The 23,688-nt window shown below is 35.4% G+C and overlaps 1 protein-coding gene across 2 annotated transcripts in view; it reads right to left on the bottom strand.

Moving 5' to 3' along the window:
- The window catches only part of Rab6a (RAB6A, member RAS oncogene family), a 67,147-nt gene that overhangs the window by 30,710 nt on the left and 12,749 nt on the right, over positions 1-23,688 (bottom strand). Inside the window, exons 2-4 of one of the 2 annotated variants that reach the window (XM_063256518.1) lie at positions 12,814-12,872; positions 2,605-2,658; positions 981-1,086 (exon numbers count right to left, since the gene is read on the bottom strand). In XM_063256518.1, the coding sequence (XP_063112588.1) occupies positions 981-1,086; positions 2,605-2,658; positions 12,814-12,872 (219 nt within the window). Of the gene's footprint in view, positions 1-808; positions 915-980; positions 1,087-2,604; positions 2,659-12,813; positions 12,873-23,688 lie in introns of both variants that reach the window. The other variant, XM_063256517.1, reaches the window with a different exon arrangement.

Genomic DNA, 23,688 nt, shown 5'->3' with positions numbered 1-23,688 from the left:
TCAATTTTTTTTTAAAGTCCAAGATGCTGTATTAATCTGGTTTTGCTATAAATTATGGACCACTATACAGGATGATGTTAAATATTGCCTTATATATGTCATAAAACAATTTGCAAAGACAATTTCAAACAGAGCATTTGTCAGTCACCAAAGCTCTTAGAAAATTTATAGTGATTTAAAAGGTCAAAGGCATTATTCAGTCTTTAGGGAAAAAACACAAATCATTACTGTTTTTTTCTTAGAGAGAAATGTAATTGTAGTTTGTTAGCAATGTCAGTCATGGAACACAGATATGATTCGAACAAAAATGATTTAACAGAAAAGCGTATGTTACATTTTCAGTCTTCTATATAGACTGAATGATTTGAAGGGAAAAGCAAAGAAAAAAACTGACTAGCAGAAGCTTTTAATAGCCTCAACAGAAGCCTTGGAGGATTGGAAAACTTGGCAAGAGGTTTAATTGCAGATTATTTTAGAGAAATCTCAGATGAAATTAAATTAAAAAGGATTTTCATTCAGTCAATTATGGTATAGCTTAGGGATAATAGAATACTAAGAAAATCGTGAAAAGGACTCAAAATTAGACCTAAAAGACAACTTTTAGAGTGAAAAATCTAGTACAGGAGAAATAAAGCACACTGGTAACAAACACCAAAGCAAGTATTTCTGACCTACTGGTCTGTGATAAAGTTTACCATGATAAAATTAATCATACATGCCAGGAAAGGAAAGCAAGCACAACACAAGAACATGCATGCAGCTAAGCTAAAGGTTGAAAGATTAGAAACGCGTAATTCCCCCCACTCACTTGTGATATCATAAACAACAACTGCCACAGTGGAGTCACGAATGTAGCTAGGAATCAAGCTCCTGAACCGCTCTTGACCTGCTGTGTCCCACAATTGCAATCGTACCTAACAACAAAATCAGTCAAACAGGCAAGAAAAATAAGAAAGGTCAACCCATTGCAATATACCTACTTGTGATATCGTAAACTACTACGGCTGCAGCAGAATCACGGATGTAACTGGGAATGAGGCTACGGAAACGTTCCTGACCCGCAGTATCCCACAGCTGCAGCCTGATCTGTGGGATGGGAAAAAATAAATAAAAAAAAAACAAAAAACAAAAAAACTAACACTAAAAAAATAAATAAAAGAAAAAAATAAAGAAAAAAGAAAATGCTTTTGTAAAGGGGGAGGATGAGAGGTAGAGAAAAGACTCAAGCAAAAGATTGCAGAGAAGGAATGAAAATAACACAAAATTTCTTTTCAAAAGGGAGTAATATTAAAAATGTCTTGCTCTGATGATATATGACTAAAAAAATATCACTGTGAAAGATTTCAAAGAACCAGGAATACAGCTTCCCTTTTGTCTCTTTCTATAACTTCTTTGAATCTCTATACCTTTCAGATGAAAAAAATACTGCTGATATTCAATACTGAACATAAAAGAAAAAAGGAGGGTAAATGTCAAATGAGCACCTCAGGCTATGAAGCAAAGGTGCTAATACTTCTTTGAAAAACTCTGGAGCTAAAATGTATCTCTTTCTTACTGAGTCTAGAATATTTTGAAACTGGGTCTTTTCCCACTGTGCTTCTGTTTCTTCCATATATTTCTCCCTAAATCAATGCAGACAACCAAAAAAGAAGAAATATCTTTTCGCAACCCAACACAACACTCTTGTACTTACTTTCTCACATCTAGATTACAAAAAAAACAAGCTGAAAACAAGCATTAAATTCTCTTACCATTATAAAGCAGTCTCCAAGCTTTCAAGTTCTAAGAAATGGTGTATTATATGTATATGAAAATATAAAAGAGAACATTCAAAAGGAAAAACCCCACACACTTATAGTAAATAACACTGGAGGAAAATAACATCTTTTAGATTTTTATAGTAATTAATATTAGAGGAAAAATAACATTTTAGATACAACTCCTGCAATATTGCATTTACGCTATTCAATGTTTAGGTGATAGAATTTCTTCAAGGAGTAGTAGTAGGCTAGAATACAAAATTTACATTTGATTTAAAGAGTACCCTAGACAGAAGATAAAAGTCTAACAAATACAGTTTCTCCCCTATTCAGTTACTCTGAGATATACACTATTTTGACAAAGAAAATCAAGTTCACAAACTGTATGATGAATGCCTTAAGAGTGGCATTTAAGATTTTTAGTTTTTGGGGGGTTTTTTTGTACCAAGAATTGAACTCACAACCCCGTGCTTGCCAAGCAGGCATTTATGCCACTAAGCTAAACCCCCGGCCCAATCAGCTCTAATTTCTTTATGAAAATTCTCTCAATCCTCTTTTAAAGCTATCAGTTGTCATTTTTCCAAATCAAGATGACAGTTTGTTTAACAAGGCTAGGCACAACAGGGTTTTATAAAAAATGTATTTTTCTTTCCCCCTTTGGATCTCACTTGGACTTAAGTTACAGGGTTTAGAACAACTCATTCTGTAATACCAATTTTTCTCAATGCCTATACATTAACTAGTAACTTTGTTACCTATTTCTACAGGACTATCACTGATTACAGCTTTGATCATAGGTTTCTAATATGGTTCCAGAAAACTGCACACTGAAAATATTACTCACTGTTCGATCCTCCAAGTACATTGTTTTTGACAAAAAGTCAATGCCAATTGTTGCCTGTAAGATGAAACAAAACAAAGACATTAACACATAAGAACAGTTTGATAATGGCCAGTAGTTTAAGATGCAAATGGCATCTATGATTGCTGAAGGAATAAAGAACACTTAAGCACATACTACCCAAGTTGGAATGAACAAAATTTCCAGTGATAAGTGCTTCCACGTAATAAGCACCTGCAATGTTAGAGACAGTTTCAGGCCCTTTACATGGATCATCTCCAGTCCTCATACATTCCTACAAGGTAGCTCATTCTCATCTTCATTTTTCTTACTTTATAGGTAACATGGCAATGAGAATTTTAGTTAGCACTATGTTTTTACTTGAATTGTAGTATGTAATGAGTGCTCCTCAAACAACATTTTGCCTCTACAGGATTTTAGAAAATATTGCTGATGTAAATTACTTATCTTGATTAATCTTACTATTTAAATGCTTCTCAATTGTTCTGATGTCATAGATGGCCAGAGACCTACAGATATGATTTTCTAAAAACAGATACAATTTTTTCAATATAAAAAAATTAAGTAAAGAAAACAAGTTTTCCTTTGTAGCACACAATAATAATCAGTTTCCTTCTGTGGTCCAAACACATGTAAAATCTTGCACCTGGCTGCTGTTAAAGAATCCAAAATATATATATGGGAAATAAAAAGAATAGACAAAAGGAAAGGTAAGAAGGAAAGAAGGGAGGAAGCAAAAAAACCTTCAGAAAACACTGATGCAAATTCTACTACAAAAGGTTAATTGTTCCATAGACAAATGTGTTTGTATATTAGGTATCTAAGTATGTTTATATACTTTCCCCTTAAGTATTTGTGGGTTACATTACTTAGCATAAAAACAAAGTAAATAAGTCATTAAAAATTGAAAAATATTTAAAAACAAGAAATGAAACACTGGATCAGAAAAGTGACCATAGGCTGGGGTGGTAAAGCACTTGCCTAGCATGCAAGAAGCTGTAGTTTTGATCCTAACAACACACAGACACACACACATGGAAGGAAGGAAGGAAGGAAGGAAGGAAGGAAGGAAAAAGAAAAGTACTTTTTTCAGTTGGGGCTTTATTTCTGTTGGTAAAAAGCTAGAATTTTGTTAAGAATGTATTTGATTTCTACCATTTTTTTGGACAAGTTTATCATGCCTAAAAACCACTGTTTTTTATCATGCCATTTTGTGCTTATGTTACTGTCAATTTGTTACATCCTTTGGGATAAGAAATCCTCTAAATCTAGAGTAATTGTAAAAGTTACTCTAAGCAATGTATCTGCCTCAGATAAAAGAATGAATTTATTTCAACTAAGGAATTTTTCTTTAGCCTATTTTAAGTTGAACACTATAAAACTGTCAGTATTTTATTGCTTTTGAATTATAAAAATGGTAACAATATGGTTTAAAATTATAAACCTGAAACTGAAAATCTAAAAGTTGGTAATTGGAGTACTGGGAGTAATTTAATGATAATTTTATGTCATGCCTGCTACATTTACACTACATGGAATTCTTCAAACAAAATTTACCAAGCAGAGCTATTTGTTCATACTGGAGTATAAATTGCATATACAAAAGATAGGTATTTTCTCCTTTTAGTTCCCAATTTCCAAAGTAAAGAGTTGAGGCATTAGCTGTAATAAAATGGTAAAAATGAGATTTTTTTTCTTCCTATTTTTTTGAGATAGGGTCTCACTATGCAGTTTGGGCTGGCCTTGAGCACACAACAATCCTCCTGTCTCGGCCTTCTGAATGTTGAGTGCCTGGGATTACAGACATGTGCCACCACGCCCAGTGAAAATGAGATTCTTGTTTGTGACTTTTTTTAACATGGGAATCTTGCTATGTAGCCCAAGCTGGCCTTGAATTTGTTTGTTTGTTTGTTTTTTTGTCTTTTTCATTTTCATCGGTACCAGGGATCGAACTCACAACTGCCTGCTTGCAAGGCAGGCGCTTATGCTGCTGAGCTAAATCCCCAGCCCCTGGCCTTGAATTTGTGATGATCCTCCTGTCTTAGCCTCCTGACAGCCGAAATGGCAGATGTGCACATTACATTTGGCTTAAATATTTTTAATTAATGTGGTATGTATAAGTTTTACCAATTCCTCAAAATGAAGGTAATTAGTATTTACTGCAAACAAATACCAATAAATTTTTAAAAATATACAAAATTCACCAATAAAAATGTATACACACTTCAAGAAAAGAAAAGTAAGTATGATGGTTTTCAACAGGTAGTGTTATCCTCAATGTGGGACCTGAGAGGATGTCATCTATCACAGAAAACCCACCACACCTGGGGCCCTTAGAAAAGCAATTTAAAAATGCACATTCAGCAATCTGTTTTTTTTTTTTTTGGTACCGGAGATCAAACTCACAACCTCGCAGTTGCCATGCAGGCACTTATACCATTGAGCTAAATTTCCGGCTCATTCAGCAATCTCAATGGCCAAAGTTACCGAAGTAGCAGTTCTCATACTAATAAAATGTCTGGAAGCTAATGGATACCCACTTTGAGCACTCTTTATAGCTGTAGAAAGGTAACTTGTATTAATCTCAGATGTCTCAATAAATTTAGTATTAAAATACTGATAAAATATTTCCCCCCTGGTGTATACATTTTTTGGGCAATCTATTTTTGTTTGTTTTGTTTTTGAGACAGGGTCTCACTATGCAGTATGTAGCTCAGGTTGGCCTCAAATTCATGATGATCCTCTGGCCTCAGCCTCATGAGTGCTGGGATTGACCTGTACCACTAGGCCCGATTAAATGTATATAAAAATATTATATTATATTATATATATTTTATTATATATTATATTATATTATTATATTATGTATTTTTTAAGCATCAAAAAAGAATTTATGGATTGTTTCCATTTTCATAATAGAGCCTTTTGAAGTAGAAAAGTTTTAAAGTTCAACTTAACACTTTTTTTTAAAGGGATTATGCTTTTGCTGTTATAGGAAAGCTGAATGTGGTGGTACACGCCTATAATCCCAGCAATCAGAAGACTGAGGCAGGAGGATCATCAGTTCAAGTTTGAGGCTGGCTTGGGCTACATAGTGCATTCAAGGATAGTTTGAACTATCTGAGACACCCTGTTTCAAAACAACAATAATAACAAAAAAAAGATCATGCAGATGTTTTCCTAGAATTTTTCTTCTAAAAATTTATAGCTTTAGTTTTGACATTTAGGACTATAATCTATTTTGAGTTCATTTTAATATGTACCATAAGGTAGAGGTCCACATTAAACACAAACATTCCTAAATTAATAATCAAGTTATGTTCCTGCAAGTAGGTTATTAAAACTTGGTTGTTAAATGAGGAATTATATATTGTATGTACATCACAATATTCAGGACAAAGAAACAGTCCAAGTCCCAGTACTTGGGAGGCTGAGGCAAGAGGACTGCCATGAGTTCGAGGCCAGCCTGGGCTACACAGTGAATTTAAGGCCAGTCTGAATTAGACAGCAAGATCCTGTCTCCAAACAAAAAAAAGGAATGGTCAAAGGCAACTCCAACTGGATGACTCTGGCCAAGTTATTTGCGTAACTATTACATGCAGTAATATAATGTATAACAGAACATAAAACTACAGTACTCTGCAGTATAGTTAGCAAAAATTACTGTATTATATAAACAAGGTGTGCTTCATAGAAGAAAAAAAAAGATACTCAGGCTCTATAAACAAGATGTACCAAACTATACACACCAAAAAAGATGGCTTGGGCTGGGGATGTAGTTCAGTGTCACAGTGCTTGCTGGTAAACAAAAGGTCCTAAATTCAATTTCCAGTACAGGGGTATGGGGGGGGGGGTAGCTCAAAAGTCCAAGCAGTGAGTCATTGTTATGGTTTGTGTCTGGATGTTCTCCCAGTGTCTCATGCGGTCATGGGGGCAGGGTTCTAGAATTTGTGATTGATTCATGGTCCAATGCTGGGATTACAGGTGTGAGAGCTACAACCACCAAGGGACAGAAAGAGCCTTCTCTCCATGTTCCTCCTTTTTTTACTCTTGTTGCTTTTGCTGTCTTCTGCTGTCATTAACTGTTGTTCCTCTGCAACACTACCCTGCCTTGGAACCAGCTTAACATGGACTCTACAAACTGTGAGCTAAATACACCTTTTCTTCCTTAATTTTGGGCATCAAGGGTTTTTTTCGCAGCAACAAGAGAAAAGTAATCAATGCAGTTATAAATCTGAACAATATGCCTTGGTTTTTAAGTTCAAATTCAGTCATCAAACAGCTGGATTATTAAATAAGGAGTACAATGTCTATATTTTTACACATGGATATCCAATTGTTCTAGCATCATCGAGGAAATATACTTCTTTACCGGTTACACTGCCTTAGGATTTCAGTTAAAATCAGTTGCAGAGTTTTAGCCAGGCATGATGGTATAAGTCTGTAACCACAGCACCTTTGGGGGATGAGGCAGAAGACAGAGTCCTGCCTGAGCAAAAAAAAAAAAATACACACACACACACACACACACACACACACACACACAAAATCTTCCAACCTATGAATGTATCTTTTCATCTGTCTTTTTAAATTTCTCCCAACAATGTTTCATAGTTTTCAGAGTCTAAGTCTTATGTTGTTTGTTAAATTTGTTTCCAAGTATTTAATTTCTTTGTAACAGTACTCTGACTGGAACTATTTTCTTAACTTTATTTTGAATACATGGCCAGTCTACAACTTACAAACATCTGAGCCAGGCGAGATAATACAAGCCTGTGATCCCAGCATTTGGGAGGCTGAGGCAGGAGGATTGTTGTAAGATTAAGACTAGTCTGGGCTTTGAGAGCTTAAGGCCAGACCAAAAAGTATAGCAAGATCCTGTCTCAAAAAGAGAAAAACAAACAAAAAAATGTGAGCTTTGAAGTTTCATGGGTGTATTGTGTAAGGCTCACTTTATCAGATATAAAAGAATCTGACTTGTGAACATTCTCCCTGAATGGAACTTGTTCTTAAGTAGGGGACTTAGTATATATTGGCAGTATCCTCCTGCTTCAGCCTCCCTGATTGCTAGGCTCATGTGTATAAAACCATGCCACCTTGTATTTTTATTCTTTTTTCCCTTTTGTTTGTTTTTTGAGACAGTGTCTTGCTATGTAGTTTAGGCTAGCCTGGACTCATTATGTAGTCCAGACTGGCCTTGAACTTGTGGGGATCTTTATCTTTCTGCTGCAGCCCCCGCCCTGTACTAGGATTATAGATTGGCATGTACCCCCATGCCAGTCTCTCTTTATTTATTCTTTAGAATTTTCTAATATAAAATATCATGTTATTTGAGAATGACAGGTTTTATTTTTTCCTTTCCAAACTAGATTCCTTGAATTTTTTGGTCTGATTAAATTGAGTGGCTAAACCATCCAATAGAAGTGATAGAGAGGAGAAAGCATTTAGTACTTCACCATTAAATACAATGTTAGCTGTAAGATCTGACAGACAGCTTTTATTAGGTTTAAGGAAGTTTCTAGTTTTTGTTCTTTGATAATTTTTGTTTTATTTTGTTTGCCTTTAAGTCAGGGTCTCACTGTGCAGTCCAAGCTGGCCTTGAATATATTATGCCCTTAAACTTGCCACAATCCTCCTGCTTCAGCCTCCATGCTGGGATTATAGGAATAGCATAACTGGCATGTTTCCTGATAAATTTTGAAGTATAAGTAAATGATAAATTTTGCAAAATACTTTTCTTGCTTTTACTGTGAACTTGATTTTATTAACATGGTATATTATAAGAATTTGGCTGGGCGTGGTGGCACATATCTGTAATCCCAGTACTCAGGAGGATCTCTGCAAGTTCGAGGCCAGCCTGGGCTACATATTGAACTCAAGGCCAGCCTGAACTACACAGTGAGACACTGTTGGAAAAAAAAAAAAAAAATTGGCCAGCTATCAGGAGGCTGAAGCAAAAGAATCACCATGAGCTCAAGACCAGCTTAAGTTACACAGTGACTGCCCAATGCCACAGTCATGCATGTACCACTTGTCATTCAAACTAGTGAAAACATATTAAACAACACATATTTTTCCTCAAAGTTTTGGAAACTGAAGCCCAAGATCAAAGTTCCAGTCAATTCTGGTGAAGTTACCTGAACACAAATGGAACAATATCGTGACAGCTGTTCTGTAACTGAGGTAACAACTAACTGACTAACAAGCAGGTAGTACAGATAGTATGGCTGTGGTGACAAAGGGAAGAGTCACATCCTAGGAAGGACAGAACAGAATAGGAAGAGATTTCATCCCACTGCTTAGAACAGCTTGTAACTAAAACTTAACGGGTTATGTCTGAAAGTCTGCATTTAATAAATTCAGGTTACAGTAGTGACTGGTTGATAACTGATGCTGCAGATAAGGGGAGACTATTTGCAGCATTACTGAAGGAGACATAGAAGTTCCACTCACATAAACAGGTATGAAAGCATGTAAAATAGCATATTCAAAAATACAGTAGCCTCCCCAGGTGTGGTGGCGTGTATCTGTAATAACAGTAATTGAAAGGCTGAGAAGGGCTGGGGATTCAGCTCAGTGGCATAAATGCCTGCCTGGCAAGTGTGAGGTCATGAGTTCAACTCTCGGTACCACAAAAAAAAAAAAAAAAGAAAGGCTGAAGCAGGAAGGTTGCGGGGAGTTCGAGGCTAGCCTGAATTACACAGTGAAACCTTATCTCAAAAAACCAAAAAAACCACATCAAAAGTACAGCAGCTTCAAAGAGCTGGAGAGAGGGATAATAGCTTAGTGATAGTGGTAGAGTGCTTACCACTCCACTCACACACAAGGTCTTGGGTTCAGTCCTTACAACTACACATACAAACATGACAAATCGTGACACAAATTATCCAATTAAACACGTAAAAAATGTAAAAAAAATGTAAAAATCATAGTCATAGTCATCACATTGTGATTACTTTTGCTTAAAGTCACTTTACAATACTTTTGATAGATGAATAAATTATTTGATTAAATGTTAATTGTGTAATTTCTCCACAGTAAAGGTTCCATAAGAACAAGAGTTAGTCTATTTGTTCACTGTTGTGTAGTCAGAAGATAGGCTAGTATCCAGCATAAAATAAAAACTATAGCAAATAAAAAATAATTAAAGAATTGGGAATGATAAATACAAAAGAAGATAAGATTTAACATAATTAGGGGATGGCTTTTGACAGCAATATACTGGCATACAGAGAGAATAATTATAAATACAGTTACATGTGCACAGCAAAAAAGAATACTTCTGTCTGATAATTTCCATGTCTCTCAGAAGCATGGTCTTCAAATAAGGGTCAGGGAGGAGAGGTACTAGTGGTTAAAGCCAGGTACAAGCAGTATAGAGTAAGTATGACACTGAAACACAAAATAAGTGTGCTTGGTAAAATTTTCAACCTAGTTGGTACTAGTGACACTAACATATTCATAAAGAGATGACTGGATTCAATTATAACATGGAATTTTTCGGGCAGATGTAACTGAACCAAAGAGGACATTAATTATTTTCCCATGCTGTCTAAACTAGAAAAAGAAGAAAGTAAAATGGAAGGTCCAGGACCTGATGTTTACAAATAATAAGGATGAATTAATGGATTTGAGGCTTTGAAGTAAACTGTTGGAGGAAAAACTATTATGCTAAGAGTATCTTGAATAAAAAATTTAGAAAGATAGAAAATTGGCCTCTAAGGGGCTGGGGATTTAGCTCAGCGGCATAAGCGCCTGCCTGGCAAGCAGGCAGTTGTGAGTTCGATCCCCAGTACCGATAAAAAAGGAAAAAAAAAAAAGTGTAAAAAAAAAAAAAAAAAAAAAGAAAGAAAGAAAATTGGCCTCTAAGGAAACATATGAACCAATGACTTTTGGAGAAGGTTGAGATCATAGAAAAAAAGAGGCAAGCAGATCTTCTATAACATGACCATTATAAAACATGACCATTGCCTAAAAAATTTAGTAATTGGTCCCAAACCACCCAAGTATTAAATGCCAGAACTAAGATGCAAATAAACCTTTAACTCTAAGGCTCATTATACAACCTTGATAGAAAAAAATGCCCACATTTTTCATGAACAAAGAGTCAATTCTGAAAGCATATTCTTGAAATAAATATTTCAAACATGGAAAAATACATACTAAAAAAGGAGTCCAAGAGTCTGAGGTACAGCGCTTGCCTGGCAAGCATGAGGCCCTCAATTTGATTCCTGGTACCAAAAAAAGGGACTCTAATTACATTTATCCTAAAAGCTTTCTGAAAATTAGAAAAGTTTGATAATTGAGACACTAAGAGTATTATTAAAGTATTATTAAAGTATTATTACTAAAGTGATACTTAACAACAACAGAAATTAATAATTCTTTGAAGTAAACTGACCAACAATCAGACTAACATTTGACTAGTAAGGCAAAATAACTGAAATAAAGTTTCTATGCTAACTATATAGTAATACAGATTCAAAATGGTTAAGCAGACTAACAATACCTTTTCAAAAAATTTAAAAAATATTTTAGAAATATGGAAGGTTTACAATATACTTAGAGGGTCAGTATGAATGCTTATTTTTAAAATTATTAATTTATGCTTTTTAGTTTCTTTTTGTTTTCTTTTATAATTAAGCAGTTGCAAGAACTGCCACCCATGTCTTGTTTCTAATCTTATAGCTTCTCATCGTTAAGTATGATGTTCGTTACAGCATTTTCACAGATGATATTTTATCATGTTGAGAAAGTTCCTCTCCAAATTTGCTGGTGGTGTCAGTTTAAATTAACACATAGTTAACTGTAGAAGTTTATGAGTTATAGCCTAACATTTTGGTACATGTTTATATAATGATTATTTCAGTTATTAGCTTCTCAATCACCTCAAACATCTACCATTTGTCAGTGGTAAAACATTAAGACATTAAATAACCTAAAATTTCACATATTTAGCACATCTTTGAAACGACCCTAATACTTCTTATGTAGTTCTCCTGTGGCATGGCATATTTCATTCTCCTGGGATCTGTGAGTGTAATGAAACCTTTTTTTTTTTTTTTTGGTATCTTTGAGACAGTTTCACTATGCAGTTCAGGCTGGCCTTGAAATCATTTTGTGGCCCAGGCTGGACTCAAAATCATAGCAATCCTCCTGCCTCAGCCTCCTGAATGCTGAGATTACAAGAGTGCAACACCAAGTCTGGCATCAAAATATCTTTCCAATGGCAATCATTTGATGTACAGTATTTACTGGGCTCACCATACCCTGAATAATAAAAAAAACTACATTTTACAGTAGCCCTTTCCTTCTCTGTTTGGACTTCAGTTTGTTTTTCTGGTTTCTTAGGATGGAAAGTTAGCTTATTTACTTAGTATCTTTCTTCTTTGCTATATAGCACTAGTTTAGCTATATCCTATAAAGTTTGGTGTACTGTACTTTGTTTTTTATTCATCTCCAAGTATTTTCCAATTTCTTATGTGATTCTTTGCCACTTATTACATAGGAGCAGACTGTTTAGTTCTGTTAGTCAACTTCTCACAATTTCTTCTCTGAATGATTTCTAATTTTATTACTTACTTATTCTTCATTTTTTGAGAGAGGGTCTCACTGTTTAGTTTATTTTGGCCTTGAACTCACTATGTAGCCCAGGTTGATCTTGAATTCTCAGCAATCCTCCTTCCTCAGCCTCCCAAGTGTTAGGATTACAGAAATGCATCATCGTGATTCACTTATTCTTGACTTGAAGTTACAGAATCCTATATTTGGTTGAATTTTCTGTAAGAGAATACCTACCATCAATTCTAGTAACTTCCCAAATCATAGTAAGACAATTTTTCAATAAATGTTGGAAAAGAAGACTAATGAGATGGTACATGCCTGTAATCCTAACACTCAGGAAGCTGAGGCAAGAGAATCACCATGAATTCAAAGCCATTCTGGGGTACATAGGGAGTTCAAGGCCAGCCTGAATTACATAACAAGATTCTGTCTCAAAAAACAAAAGGCTAATTAAATAAGTTTGAGGATTGAGGGCAAAAAGTCTTTGTATTTTGTATTAATATAGCACCTTACAGATCATAGAAAGTATTTTTACATTCATGACTGCATTTAAATGCATGTTTAAAATATCTCAAATATTATTTTAATGCAAAATAGATAACGGATACAGTAGCAAAAATAAAATACCTGATAGGTGTTGTCAAAACTGTCATACATGAATCTGGTGATCAAGGATGTCTTTCCAACTGAAAAGAAAAAAAAAGAAACTTACTCAGTGAACGTATTACACTAGGTTCTTAGGCAACTGTTCTATAGAACTGCAATTAAAAGGACAACATCTATAGTGGTTCTAACAATAATTAAAAACTATACAGTCCCAAGCTTATTAACATGACTTTCTCTAATCATAAACAATCTCTTCACATTAAGAACACAGGTAAAGAGTATTTAGTTAAGATGAGGAAAATGGAGAGACAAGGAAAAAAGCAATCAACTATGTTGACTGTAAAAAGCCAAGCAGGCATTTACTTGGGCCCTAACAAAAAGAACTCATCTAAGTTCAGATCCATTTCATTTAGTCAATCAAAGTATAATTCCTAAGAGTAGAAAGATATAAAAGAGTCAGTCCTAAGAAGAGTATGAGGGCTGTAAGAACTAGACTGTTGGAAGAGTTAGAAAGTAGTGACAGGAGGGGCTGTTATAAAATTTATTCCAGAATTATACTTCTTCCCTTCATTAGTAGGGAAACTCCAAAGATCCACACTTCTACTTTGTGTTGGTAGTTTTCAGCAAGTACCACTAGGTTAATCATAAAGAATGCTGGCAATTTCCTTACTTACAAGTACAGTCTCCTAGAGCAAAACAACACCTAATTATTTTTCTATTTCACCAGTAGTTTGGCAGATTCAATAAATACTAAACAAATGTATGAGATTCTATTGCTCCCCAGTACAAAAAAAGAAAGGACCTAAGTAAGCCCAGTTTAGTGGCACTCCTACAAATTTCAGCCCTTGGGGCTGGGGATTTAGCTCAGCGGCATAAGTACCTGTCTTGCAAGTAGGCGGTCATGAGTTCAATCCCAGGTACCGATTAAAAAAAAAAAAAAACAACAACAAATTTCAGCACTTGGAAAGATAAAACAGGAGTATCAACTAAGTTTGAGGCCAGCCTGAACTACATAGTGATACCTTGTCTCCAAAAAAAAAGTACAAATTCGTAAGAGGCTACAACACTCAATCTCAGAAACGACTCTGAAATTATAGGAATCAAGAAGTGTGGTATAGTGCCAGGGACATAGCTCAGTGACAAAGCACCTGCCTGACAAGTACAAGGTCATGAGTTCAATTCCCAGTACTAAAAAATAAAAATTAAAAAAATAAATAAAAGAAGTGTGGTACTGCCTAACAACAGAAAAACAGATCAATGGAACAGAACAGGGCCCAGAAATAGTCTCTAGACAGCTGAATAGATATCTCTATTCCTCTTGCATCAAAATTCTATTCGTCTACTTCATTTCTTTCCAAAAAGTACCAGCAAACAGGTAATTTACATCTTTTCTTCCACATTAGCACCTCAGGGATAATATTAAGATTTTAAAATTTTAAAACTATGACACAGAACTTTTTTTTTTTTTTTTTTTTTTTTTTGGTACCCAGGATTGAACTCACAACTTTGCGATTGCCAGGCAGGTGCTTACACCACTGAGCTAAATCCCCAACCCCACAGAAAGTATTTCAGATAATACATATTTTATCCTAATCCTTAAACCCTTTCTAGAATTGTTAAGGCAGAAATTTATTTTTTCCTGCCAACTTCTGTTTAAAGAAGAGCTTTAATTTTGGTAGATAAAAGTAGCACTATGATGGTAGATAAAAGTAGCTACACAGTTAATCTGAACAAGTGAGCTGGGAATGGTAGCACATGCCTGTAATCCCAGCACTAGGGAAGCTGAAGTAGGAGGATCCTTGCGAATTCAAGGCCATCCTGGACTACAAAGTGAGTTCAAGGCCAACCTTGAACTACATAGTGAAACTCTCTCTCAAAAAGACAAAACACCACCACCAACAAAAAAACTTAACAAGTGAAGTTTTCTCACTGATACCATATGAAAGACATGTTTGCATGTATGTATGTATGTATGTATGTATGTATGTATGTATTTGTACTGGAGATCAAACTTGCACTTGTCAGGCAGGTACTGTGTTACTAAATTATATCCCCAGGGCAGGAAAGACAATTTTAATGACATCTCAACTTGTTTCTACTTCCTTATTATTGCAGCCTTTTCAAAAACACTCTTCTTGTTGACAAAAGTGGGTGCAGATTTAAAGATCATATCTTAATTGTGAGTCATACCTTTGAAATGTTAGTAAGAACTAAGGCCTAGGTAAGTTTATTTTAGAAAAATATTTAAGAATTTAGTAAAGTACAGATAACATGTTTTTATAATAATCTTTAATGAGGAGTGTCAATGAAGTAGGCAAAAATTTTAAAATTATCTAAAATATCAAAAGGTATACTTGAGGGGTGTGTGGGGGTCCCATTTATGGTTAACTCAGGGTTCTTCTTTTCACTAAAATATTTATGCTATCCCAGATACTGCATAACAGTTTTCTGTCTTATAGCCATTGGAGCCTTAAGTTTTAGGCATTTCAGATTTATAATATACTTCCTCATAAAGAGGTCATTAAAAAAAAAAAAAAAGCAAAACCTACAATCCCAGTCAAATCTTAAGAAAAAAATATCAGACAAGACTAAAGATGTAGACCAGGGAAGACCACTTACCTAGCATGTGCTAAGGCCTTGGGTCTGCACCCCAGTACCACTATCAAAAAAACAAACAAATAAAAAAAAAACAGATAAATTGCAATAAATATCCTATTAAAAAACTGGCCATTACTCCTCAAAACTGTCAAGGGCATTAGAAACAGTAAAAGTGACTTGAGAAATTGTCAGAGTCAAGAGGAGCCTAAGAAAACAAACTGATTCAATATAATAAAGTATCTGTGAAGATCTTAGAAAAATGATATTAAGTTAAACTAAAGAAAACAATAAAGTATGGATTTTACTTAATATATAACTCTAGATAAAGAATTATAAAATATACTATATTAATGAAAGATATTTTTACAAATAGAAGATACTAGGTGCCAGTCTATACTGTAATGGCAATTTTAAATGTGAAGACAATTTTAAACTCACAGCCAGACATCATTCAAGGATGGACTGGGAGGCGTAGCCTGTTCCCATAATTAGAAAACAGCAAAAATCCCTAACCTTGACATCCCCCATGCCAGCTGCAGCTTGTAAGATAAGTGTAACTCAGCCAGACAGTACATCTTGTTATACTAGCTTTCTTTCTTTTTTTTTTACTTTTTTTTTTTGTCTTTCTTTTTTTTTATTGGTACCAGGGATTGAACACACGACTACACACTTGCCAGGCAAGCGCTTACGCTGCTGAGCTAAATCCCCAGCCCTATACTAGCTTGCTTTCAAATTTTCAAGAACTTATCACCTAGAGACAAGCCCAGGTCAGCTAAGACAATGATTGATTCTTCCTACTTAGCAGAGCCTGGTCCTTCCTGCCATACAACAGTATCCCCCCAATTAGCTCACTCTGCCTAGCAACATAGGACAAAATGTGGAACCAACTATAAAATAGCCTGTTACCTTCCTTTTATACCTCCTTCTGAAAAACCTATATAAGTAACTGTTTTATCCCCAAAATAAGGGCTGGTGATTTGGTACTGAGATTCCAACCAGCCTGCTAGTGTAATAAAGTTGTCTGCCTTCCAAAGTGCCTCCAGTGCTGTCTTCCATCTAGTTGAGTCCTGCATGTGTTAACAATGGGAGCCGTACTAGCTCAATTCTACAAATCTAAAGCAACTTAAAAAACTAAGCTTATTTAAAAATTCAATATTCATACACCTTTAAACAAAACAAAACAAAATAAATACAGTAGGTAGGTTAGTGGTTTCCTAAGGCCAAAATAAAATGAAATAATTTTTAGGGATCAGGCCAGGGATTTAGCTCAGCGGTGTAAACACCTGCCTGGCAAGCACAAGCTTGTGGTTCAATCCCCAGTACCAAAAATATATATATATATATTTTTAGGGATCATGCAAATTCTAGTTATCTTGTGATAAAATCACAGAATTGCACACTTTAGGCAAATGTAGTTCATTATATGTGAGTTATTGCTCCAAAAAATTAACAAGAAAAAAATAGCATCACAAAACAACCTCCAGCCAGGCATAGTAGTGCACTCCTGTAATCCCAGCAAGTAGGAAACTGAGGTAGGAGGATCATCGCAAGTTCAAGACCAACCTGAGCTACCAAGTGAGTTCCATGCCAGCCTATACTGCACAGTGAGACCCTGTCACAAAAAACAACACAACAAAAACAGCCATCTCAATAAAAAATATAACACTGGGGGCTGGGGATTTAGCTCAGCGGTATAAGCACCTGCCTTGCAAGCAGGGGGTCGTGAGTTTGATCCCCAGTACCAATAAAAATGAAAAAGACCAAAAAAAAAAAAGAAATATAACACTGATTTCATTTAAATAAAGTTTCAATTCACCAATATTCAGAATTCTGAAAAATATAACTTCAGGTCAGTGAACTCAGCTTGATTTTCTGAGCCCAATGTCACAATGAGGGGAAAAATATTTTCTTTTTTTGAGGCACTAAAGCTTAAACTCAGGGACTCAGCACTGAGCAACACATCCCTAGCCCATTTTTATCTTTCATTCTAAAACAGGCTCTTATAGCCCAGTAAGGTCACCAGCTGAGCTCAGACTTACAACCCTCCTGCCTCACCCTCCCAGAGTGCTAGAATTATGTGTGCACCAACATACATGGCTGAGAAATACATTTTAAGTCGCATATAAGGGCACAATTACATACATTAAAAAGTTTTATTACTAGGGACAATATATTCTGTTATTTTTCACTGTATAAATTACTAACTGATATAGTTACTGTTAGAACAGTAAGATTTCTGGGACTAGTTTTAAAATATCATGAGCATCAGAGTCTACTTCCTAAACTCAAGAGAAAAGAGGGCAGTAAGTATTTCACTATTAAGTATGATGTTACCTGTACTAGGTTTAGGGGAAGCTGGTAAATATTCTTTATCAGATTTAGAAATTTCACTTTGAGTTTTTTGGTATTAGAAATGGAACCCAGGGCCTTTGCACTAAGCTACATCCCCAGTGTTTGTATGTTTTATTTTGAGACAAGGTCTTCTAAGTTGTCTAGGATCAAATTTGCAACTTCCCTCTGCCTCTGTTTCCCAGGCTGCTATATAACAGATATGTACAACCATACCAGACTTGTTTTTAACTTCCAAGGTTTTCAACTAATCACAAATAAATTTTAAATTTATAAAATGTTTTGCCTAAATCTACTGAGATACTTTTCTTCCTTTATTGTTTCAGTGAATTAGAATGATTGACTTTCAAATATTAAAACCAATCTTGCGGGGCTGGGGATTTAGCTCAGTGGCATAAGAACCTGCCTTGCAAGCAGGCAGTCATGTGAGTTCAATCCCTGGTACTGATTTAAAAAAAAAAAAAAATCATGTTTATAGAACCCTGATTTTCAAAAAAATTTGTCATTAAAGAAAAATTATAGTCCAATATTACACATGACCAAAAATTTTAAATACTGAAGATTTTTAAATAATGAGTAAATTTAGCACTGCCCCTGAATACAAGGTCAACATATAAATATCAGATGTGTTTCTATGTACAAGCAACCAGAAATTGAAATAGTATAACTTCCATTTATGACAGTATCAAAAACAAAATGCTAATATCTAATGAAAATTCAATACTTATTGAATACTGCAAAACATTGCTAAGGGAAATTAATGATCTAAATAGATGGAGAGGGATACTATGTTCAAGAATTAAATATTCGGGGCTGGGGATTTAGCTCAGCGGCACAAGCGCCTGCCTTGCAAGCAGGCCAGTCGTGAGTTCGATCCCTGGTACCGATAAAAATGAAAAAAAAAAAAAAAGAGAAAAAAAAAGAGAATTAAATATTCATTATTGTCAAATCTCTTTAAATTGGTCTACAGTCAGTGCAGTTTCAATTAAAACATAAACTGATAAATTGATTTAAAAATTACATGGAGAGGGCAAAGGAATTAGAATAGTCAAGACAGTCAGGAACAGTGGTCACATCTATAATTCCAGCACGAGGATTATGAGTTTGAGGTCAACTAGCTACATTCGGAGACCCTGTTTCAAAAAAAAATCAAGTTAAAGGCAAAACTGGGTAATTTATCAAACATATCTCAAGATTTATATAAAACTACCATAATGAAGATAATGTGATATTAAAATCCAACAGACACATTAGAATCCAAAAACAGATGTACATATAGCTGGCCACTTAACACAACCAAGACACAATGGAATTCAAGGAAAAAGAAATAGGGACAATTGGGCATTTAAATAGCGAAGGAAACCTTGAACTCTATTCTTCACACACACAAAAATAATTCAAGATGAGTCAGAAACCTAACTGTAAGAGGTAAACTTTAAATCTTCAAAAGGAAATAACAGGACCTTAATGACCTAGAATAGGCAAAGATTTCCTTAAAATTACAAAAGCCAGGGCTGGGGATTTAGCACAGTGGCTTATCGGCCCGCCTGGCAAGCACAAGGTCATGAGTTCAATAACTGGCACCAAAAAAAAAAAAGTAAAAAAAAAACAGCCAGACTTAGAAAAGAAAAAAAAAAAGTCCCAAAATAAAACAAGAAAAAAAGTCCATAATTCACCAGTAATTGAATACACAGATATTGTAGTATATGAAATGCTAAATAAAGAACAATGACTTCCAAGAGGCTACAAACAGGTGAATGAATTAAGCAAGACAATAAAACAATTCAGAATATGGAGTAATTCAACAAAGACAGATTCTGAAGAACCACCAAACCAAATCTGGAAAAGTACAGTATACCAAATAAAAGTCAGTGGGAAACCTCACCAACAGTCAAGAATATGCAAAAGACAGAATTTCAGGGCTTGAAGATAAGGTTAAGGATTTAATAAATGACAATACTGTTGTACTCTAAGAAAATACCTTCACTATTTTGTGTATTATAGCAAACCTGCAACGTGGCTTACTAAATGTGTTTTTTTATCCTTTTTCCCTAACTGATATGTTAAGTGACCTAATTGATATGTTGAGCAATACTCTCCTCTGTAAAGAATTGCAAGAATCTCACCTAATTGATATGTTAACCATTGTTGCCCTCTACAAATTACAGAAGTTGTGCTAAAATAAGCTAACAAGGGTTGTTAATCACTGTTAGGCGCCTCTATTCTCCGCTAAAGAGCTAAAGAAAACTAGGATGGCCCACTAATTTACACTTGTTTAAAGTAACCTGCTTGTGTGCAGAGAGATTTGCGTATGAGTTTAACCCTTTACCTGACCTTGACACATAACCACAGTTTTCTGTTCTGTATGGCGCCTTATTGCCTCCCTCTCCCCTCACCTATCTATCTAGGCCATAAAGAATTTGGGTTTCTGGTGACCTCTTCCCGACCTGGTGATGATCTGTCATAAAATGAGCCTGCCCCAATTTTAAGAACTGTTTAGCTTCAAAGAAATTACCGGGAAATACTATGGCCCAAACCCCAATCGGTGCTTTGCTTTTGTTCTGTATGCATCAAATGAGTTAGATATCAGATCTTTGTAAAACTTAAGTTTCAGCTTCTTGTAACACTTGACCCCTTCGTACCCACCAGCGAAAACGAGCTGTCCTGGGATAATTAACTGTCCACTTTCTTCTCCAAATATTGCTGCAGATGTGCCACTCCGAGATAATGTCAGTCTGTAGGATGGGAGTAATTTGAGAAACACCAGAAACTCCCGAGATTGTCAGAGCTAAGTGGACAGCAATACAGTTTCCAGACTCGGGTCAACAAGTTTGATGGCTCTGAAGGTTTCTTTGTTTCTCCCCCACACTTTTCCTCCAGCCTCTTTTTAAAGTCCTCCCTTCAGTCTCTGAGACACAGTCTCCAAATTGGCTCCCGGAGACTGGTCGCCAGGCCTGGAAATAAAGCCTTTGCCACCTAAATTTTCAGACTCTTGCTTCCTTGGGTTTTATACCGGGGCCTGAGTTATAACAAATACTAGTAAAGAAAGAAAAAATTATAAATAAAACGTTCAAGAACATCATAACAGTTAAAAAAAACTTAAAGCTTTTTGGTATAGAAGAGTGTGCCAGCTATAGTACACACAAACAGCATAGAAAATCTGTTTATAGAAATAACAGAAAACTTCTCAAATCTTGAGTAAGATGTACAGGAGGCATTTAGAACTCTAAACAGGCCACCATCAGAAAAGAATCTCCCCATGGGACACTGTAATTAAAATGGCAAGAATAGAAAACAAGGAAAGACTACCTTAACTGCAAGGGAGAAATTGCTATAGGCATCTGATTCAGTTAGAAATATTATAGGCAGTGAGCCAGGTTTAGGTCCACGAAGGAGGCCTGCAGAAGCCCAGATACCTTGCAACTATGGGGGAGACAAACACCTCCTGCTGTGGGCCAGGCCTCAAGACAAAACATCAAACAAATGCACCCATATCCTAAGGACTGATATTCTAAATAGTTTTCTATCACCTTGAGGCAGTTAGGAGTCACTATCTCAACCCTCTAGGGGAGAGTCACTGCTCTGCTAGAGCCCGCTTACCACTGACTCGCTGCCCCATTTAATCAATTTTACCTGACCAATTAATCTTACTGGTTAACCACAGTTCTATCCCACGTTACGCCCATTCGCCTTGCCAAGTTCTCAGTTTTTCCCACCTTGAACCTGTCTCACCCCATTATTTTACTCGAGAAAAGTCTCTAGGAAAGACAGAGTCTTTGGCAACCCGCTCAGGACCCCTTCTGTCTCTCTCAGGCAAAAGCTTTCTTTCTCTCAATAAATATAATCTGCTCTTAACCTCCATTGTTCCTAAAATTCATTCTTCGATTTTAAAGAACATGAACTCATACTGCACATATAGTAAGTAGGTCAGGAATTTCATTCGCTTATATCAAAATGACAAGTCATATATAGACAAACCCATTGGAATAATTTTAGACTTCTCTGCAGAAACCCTAAAGGCCAGGAGTGCATGGCTTGATACATTTCAAACTTTGAAAGAAAATAACTGCCAACTGAAATTACTATACCCAGCAAAGCTAACTTTCAAAATTTAAGGAGAATTAAGACCTTCCAAGATAAGTATAAAGAAATTGATGAACACTATGCATTGTTGAAGATATTTTTAAAAATCCTTAGGAAAGAATCAAGTATTAGAAAAACAAAATTAGAGGCATCAACATATACCTTTCTATAATTCTGAATGTAAATGGTCTCTCTAACTAAAAGACACAGAGTGGCTGAATAGGCAAACTATTCTCTGTTTACAAGAAACACACTTCATTACCAAAGACTTAAAAGTGAAAGGATGGAAAATATTCCATTCAAACAGAACTCAAAAGCAAAATCTGGAATAAATACTCATATCTGACAGTGCAGCCTTCAAGACAAAATTAGATAAGACAAAGAATAACACTACATACCGGTAAAGGAAACAATCCACCTAGATGATACAATTATAAATATGTATGCACTGAACACTGGTACAAGTTGCCAGAATGATAAAAATGATGAATCAGAAGTAAAAACAAAAAAATACCTATCTCACCAAATGAAATATGCCACATGATCCAGTAATCGTGCTCCTTGGTATTTATCCAAAAGAGTTGCAAAGTTACAAAAAATTTGCATATAGGGGTTAGGGATATAGTTCAATAGTAGAATGTTTGTGTTGCATATAAGTATGGGTTTGATTCCCAGTCACAAAAAACCTACACACAGATGTTTGCAGTTGCTTAACTCATAATTGCTAAAACTTAGATGCAATGAAATGAAGATGTTCTTCAGTAGATAAAAGGATAAGCTGGAAAGGGAAATCTTTTTTTTTTTTTTTTCCTGGTGCTGGTGCTTGAACACAGGGCCTTGTATGTGCAAGGAAAGAGCTCTACCACTAAGCCACATCTCCAGTTCTCCACTTTGTTTTGTTTTTTGGGTTTTTTTTTTTGGGGGGGGGGTTGTCTTTTTCAGACAGCGTCAGCCAGTGTCTCACTATGCATTCAGACTGACCTTGAGCTTACTTTGTAGTTCAGGCTGGTTTCAAACTCACAGCAATCCTCCTGCCTTAGCTAAATTTTGTTATGACTGTAAAATTGACCTAAAAAATTAATTTTTTAAAAACTTACCTATAGAAAAGCTATCAGCAAGAAACACATGTAAAGACTCACTGTCTAGTCTTAGTGAAGATAAAACGTAAACAAATATTTTAATGATTAGTTACTTGTTACTCATTTTATTCCAAAACTAACAAATGTTAGTGAACAAAGAAGTTGAGGAAATGCACAAACAAGAGTCAGATGTGGACATAAAAGGACAGTAAAGGAAATAAATACATGCAGATTTAAGAAAAGGAAGCATGTCTAACCACCATACTCCCAGGGGTAATGCTTCTCAATTTATTAAACACTTCTACTGGGTGAGGTGGCACGTATCTGTAAATCCTACCTACTCAGGAGGCTGAGGTAGAAGTATCACAAATTGGAGGCCACCTGGGCAACTGAATGAGACTTTGTCTCAAAATTTTAAAAAAAAGAAAGAGCTTGGAGATACAGCTCGGTGACCTGGGTTCAATCCCCTGTACCATAAAGCAAAACAAAATTCCAGGGCTTCTCAGTATCCACACAAGTCAAAAATCTTTAACAGGTATTAAAGAATCTTTCCAATCAAATCCGAGGCTAGCCTCTAGTTTCATTTTCCATCCTTAACAAATTTCATTTGCCAATCATGGAACTATTATTTATTCTTCAATGTAATGTAATTTTGTGGAAATCTGCTTTACTGTTTACATTTTGAGTTTATAGTTTTGGTATCTTACATGGTTCTCCCTAAAAGAAAGAAAAGTAAACTACCTTTCAAAATTACCTTCACTCTGAGAGTGTATCTCAACAAATACTG

Source organism: Cavia porcellus, unplaced genomic scaffold (genome assembly GCF_034190915.1).
Source record: "Cavia porcellus strain 051 isolate PalLab524CR breed Dunkin Hartley unplaced genomic scaffold, mCavPor4.1 scaffold_9, whole genome shotgun sequence".
Taxonomy (NCBI): Eukaryota; Metazoa; Chordata; class Mammalia; order Rodentia; family Caviidae; genus Cavia; species Cavia porcellus.
This window is presented reverse-complemented; position numbering and strand designations above follow the sequence as displayed.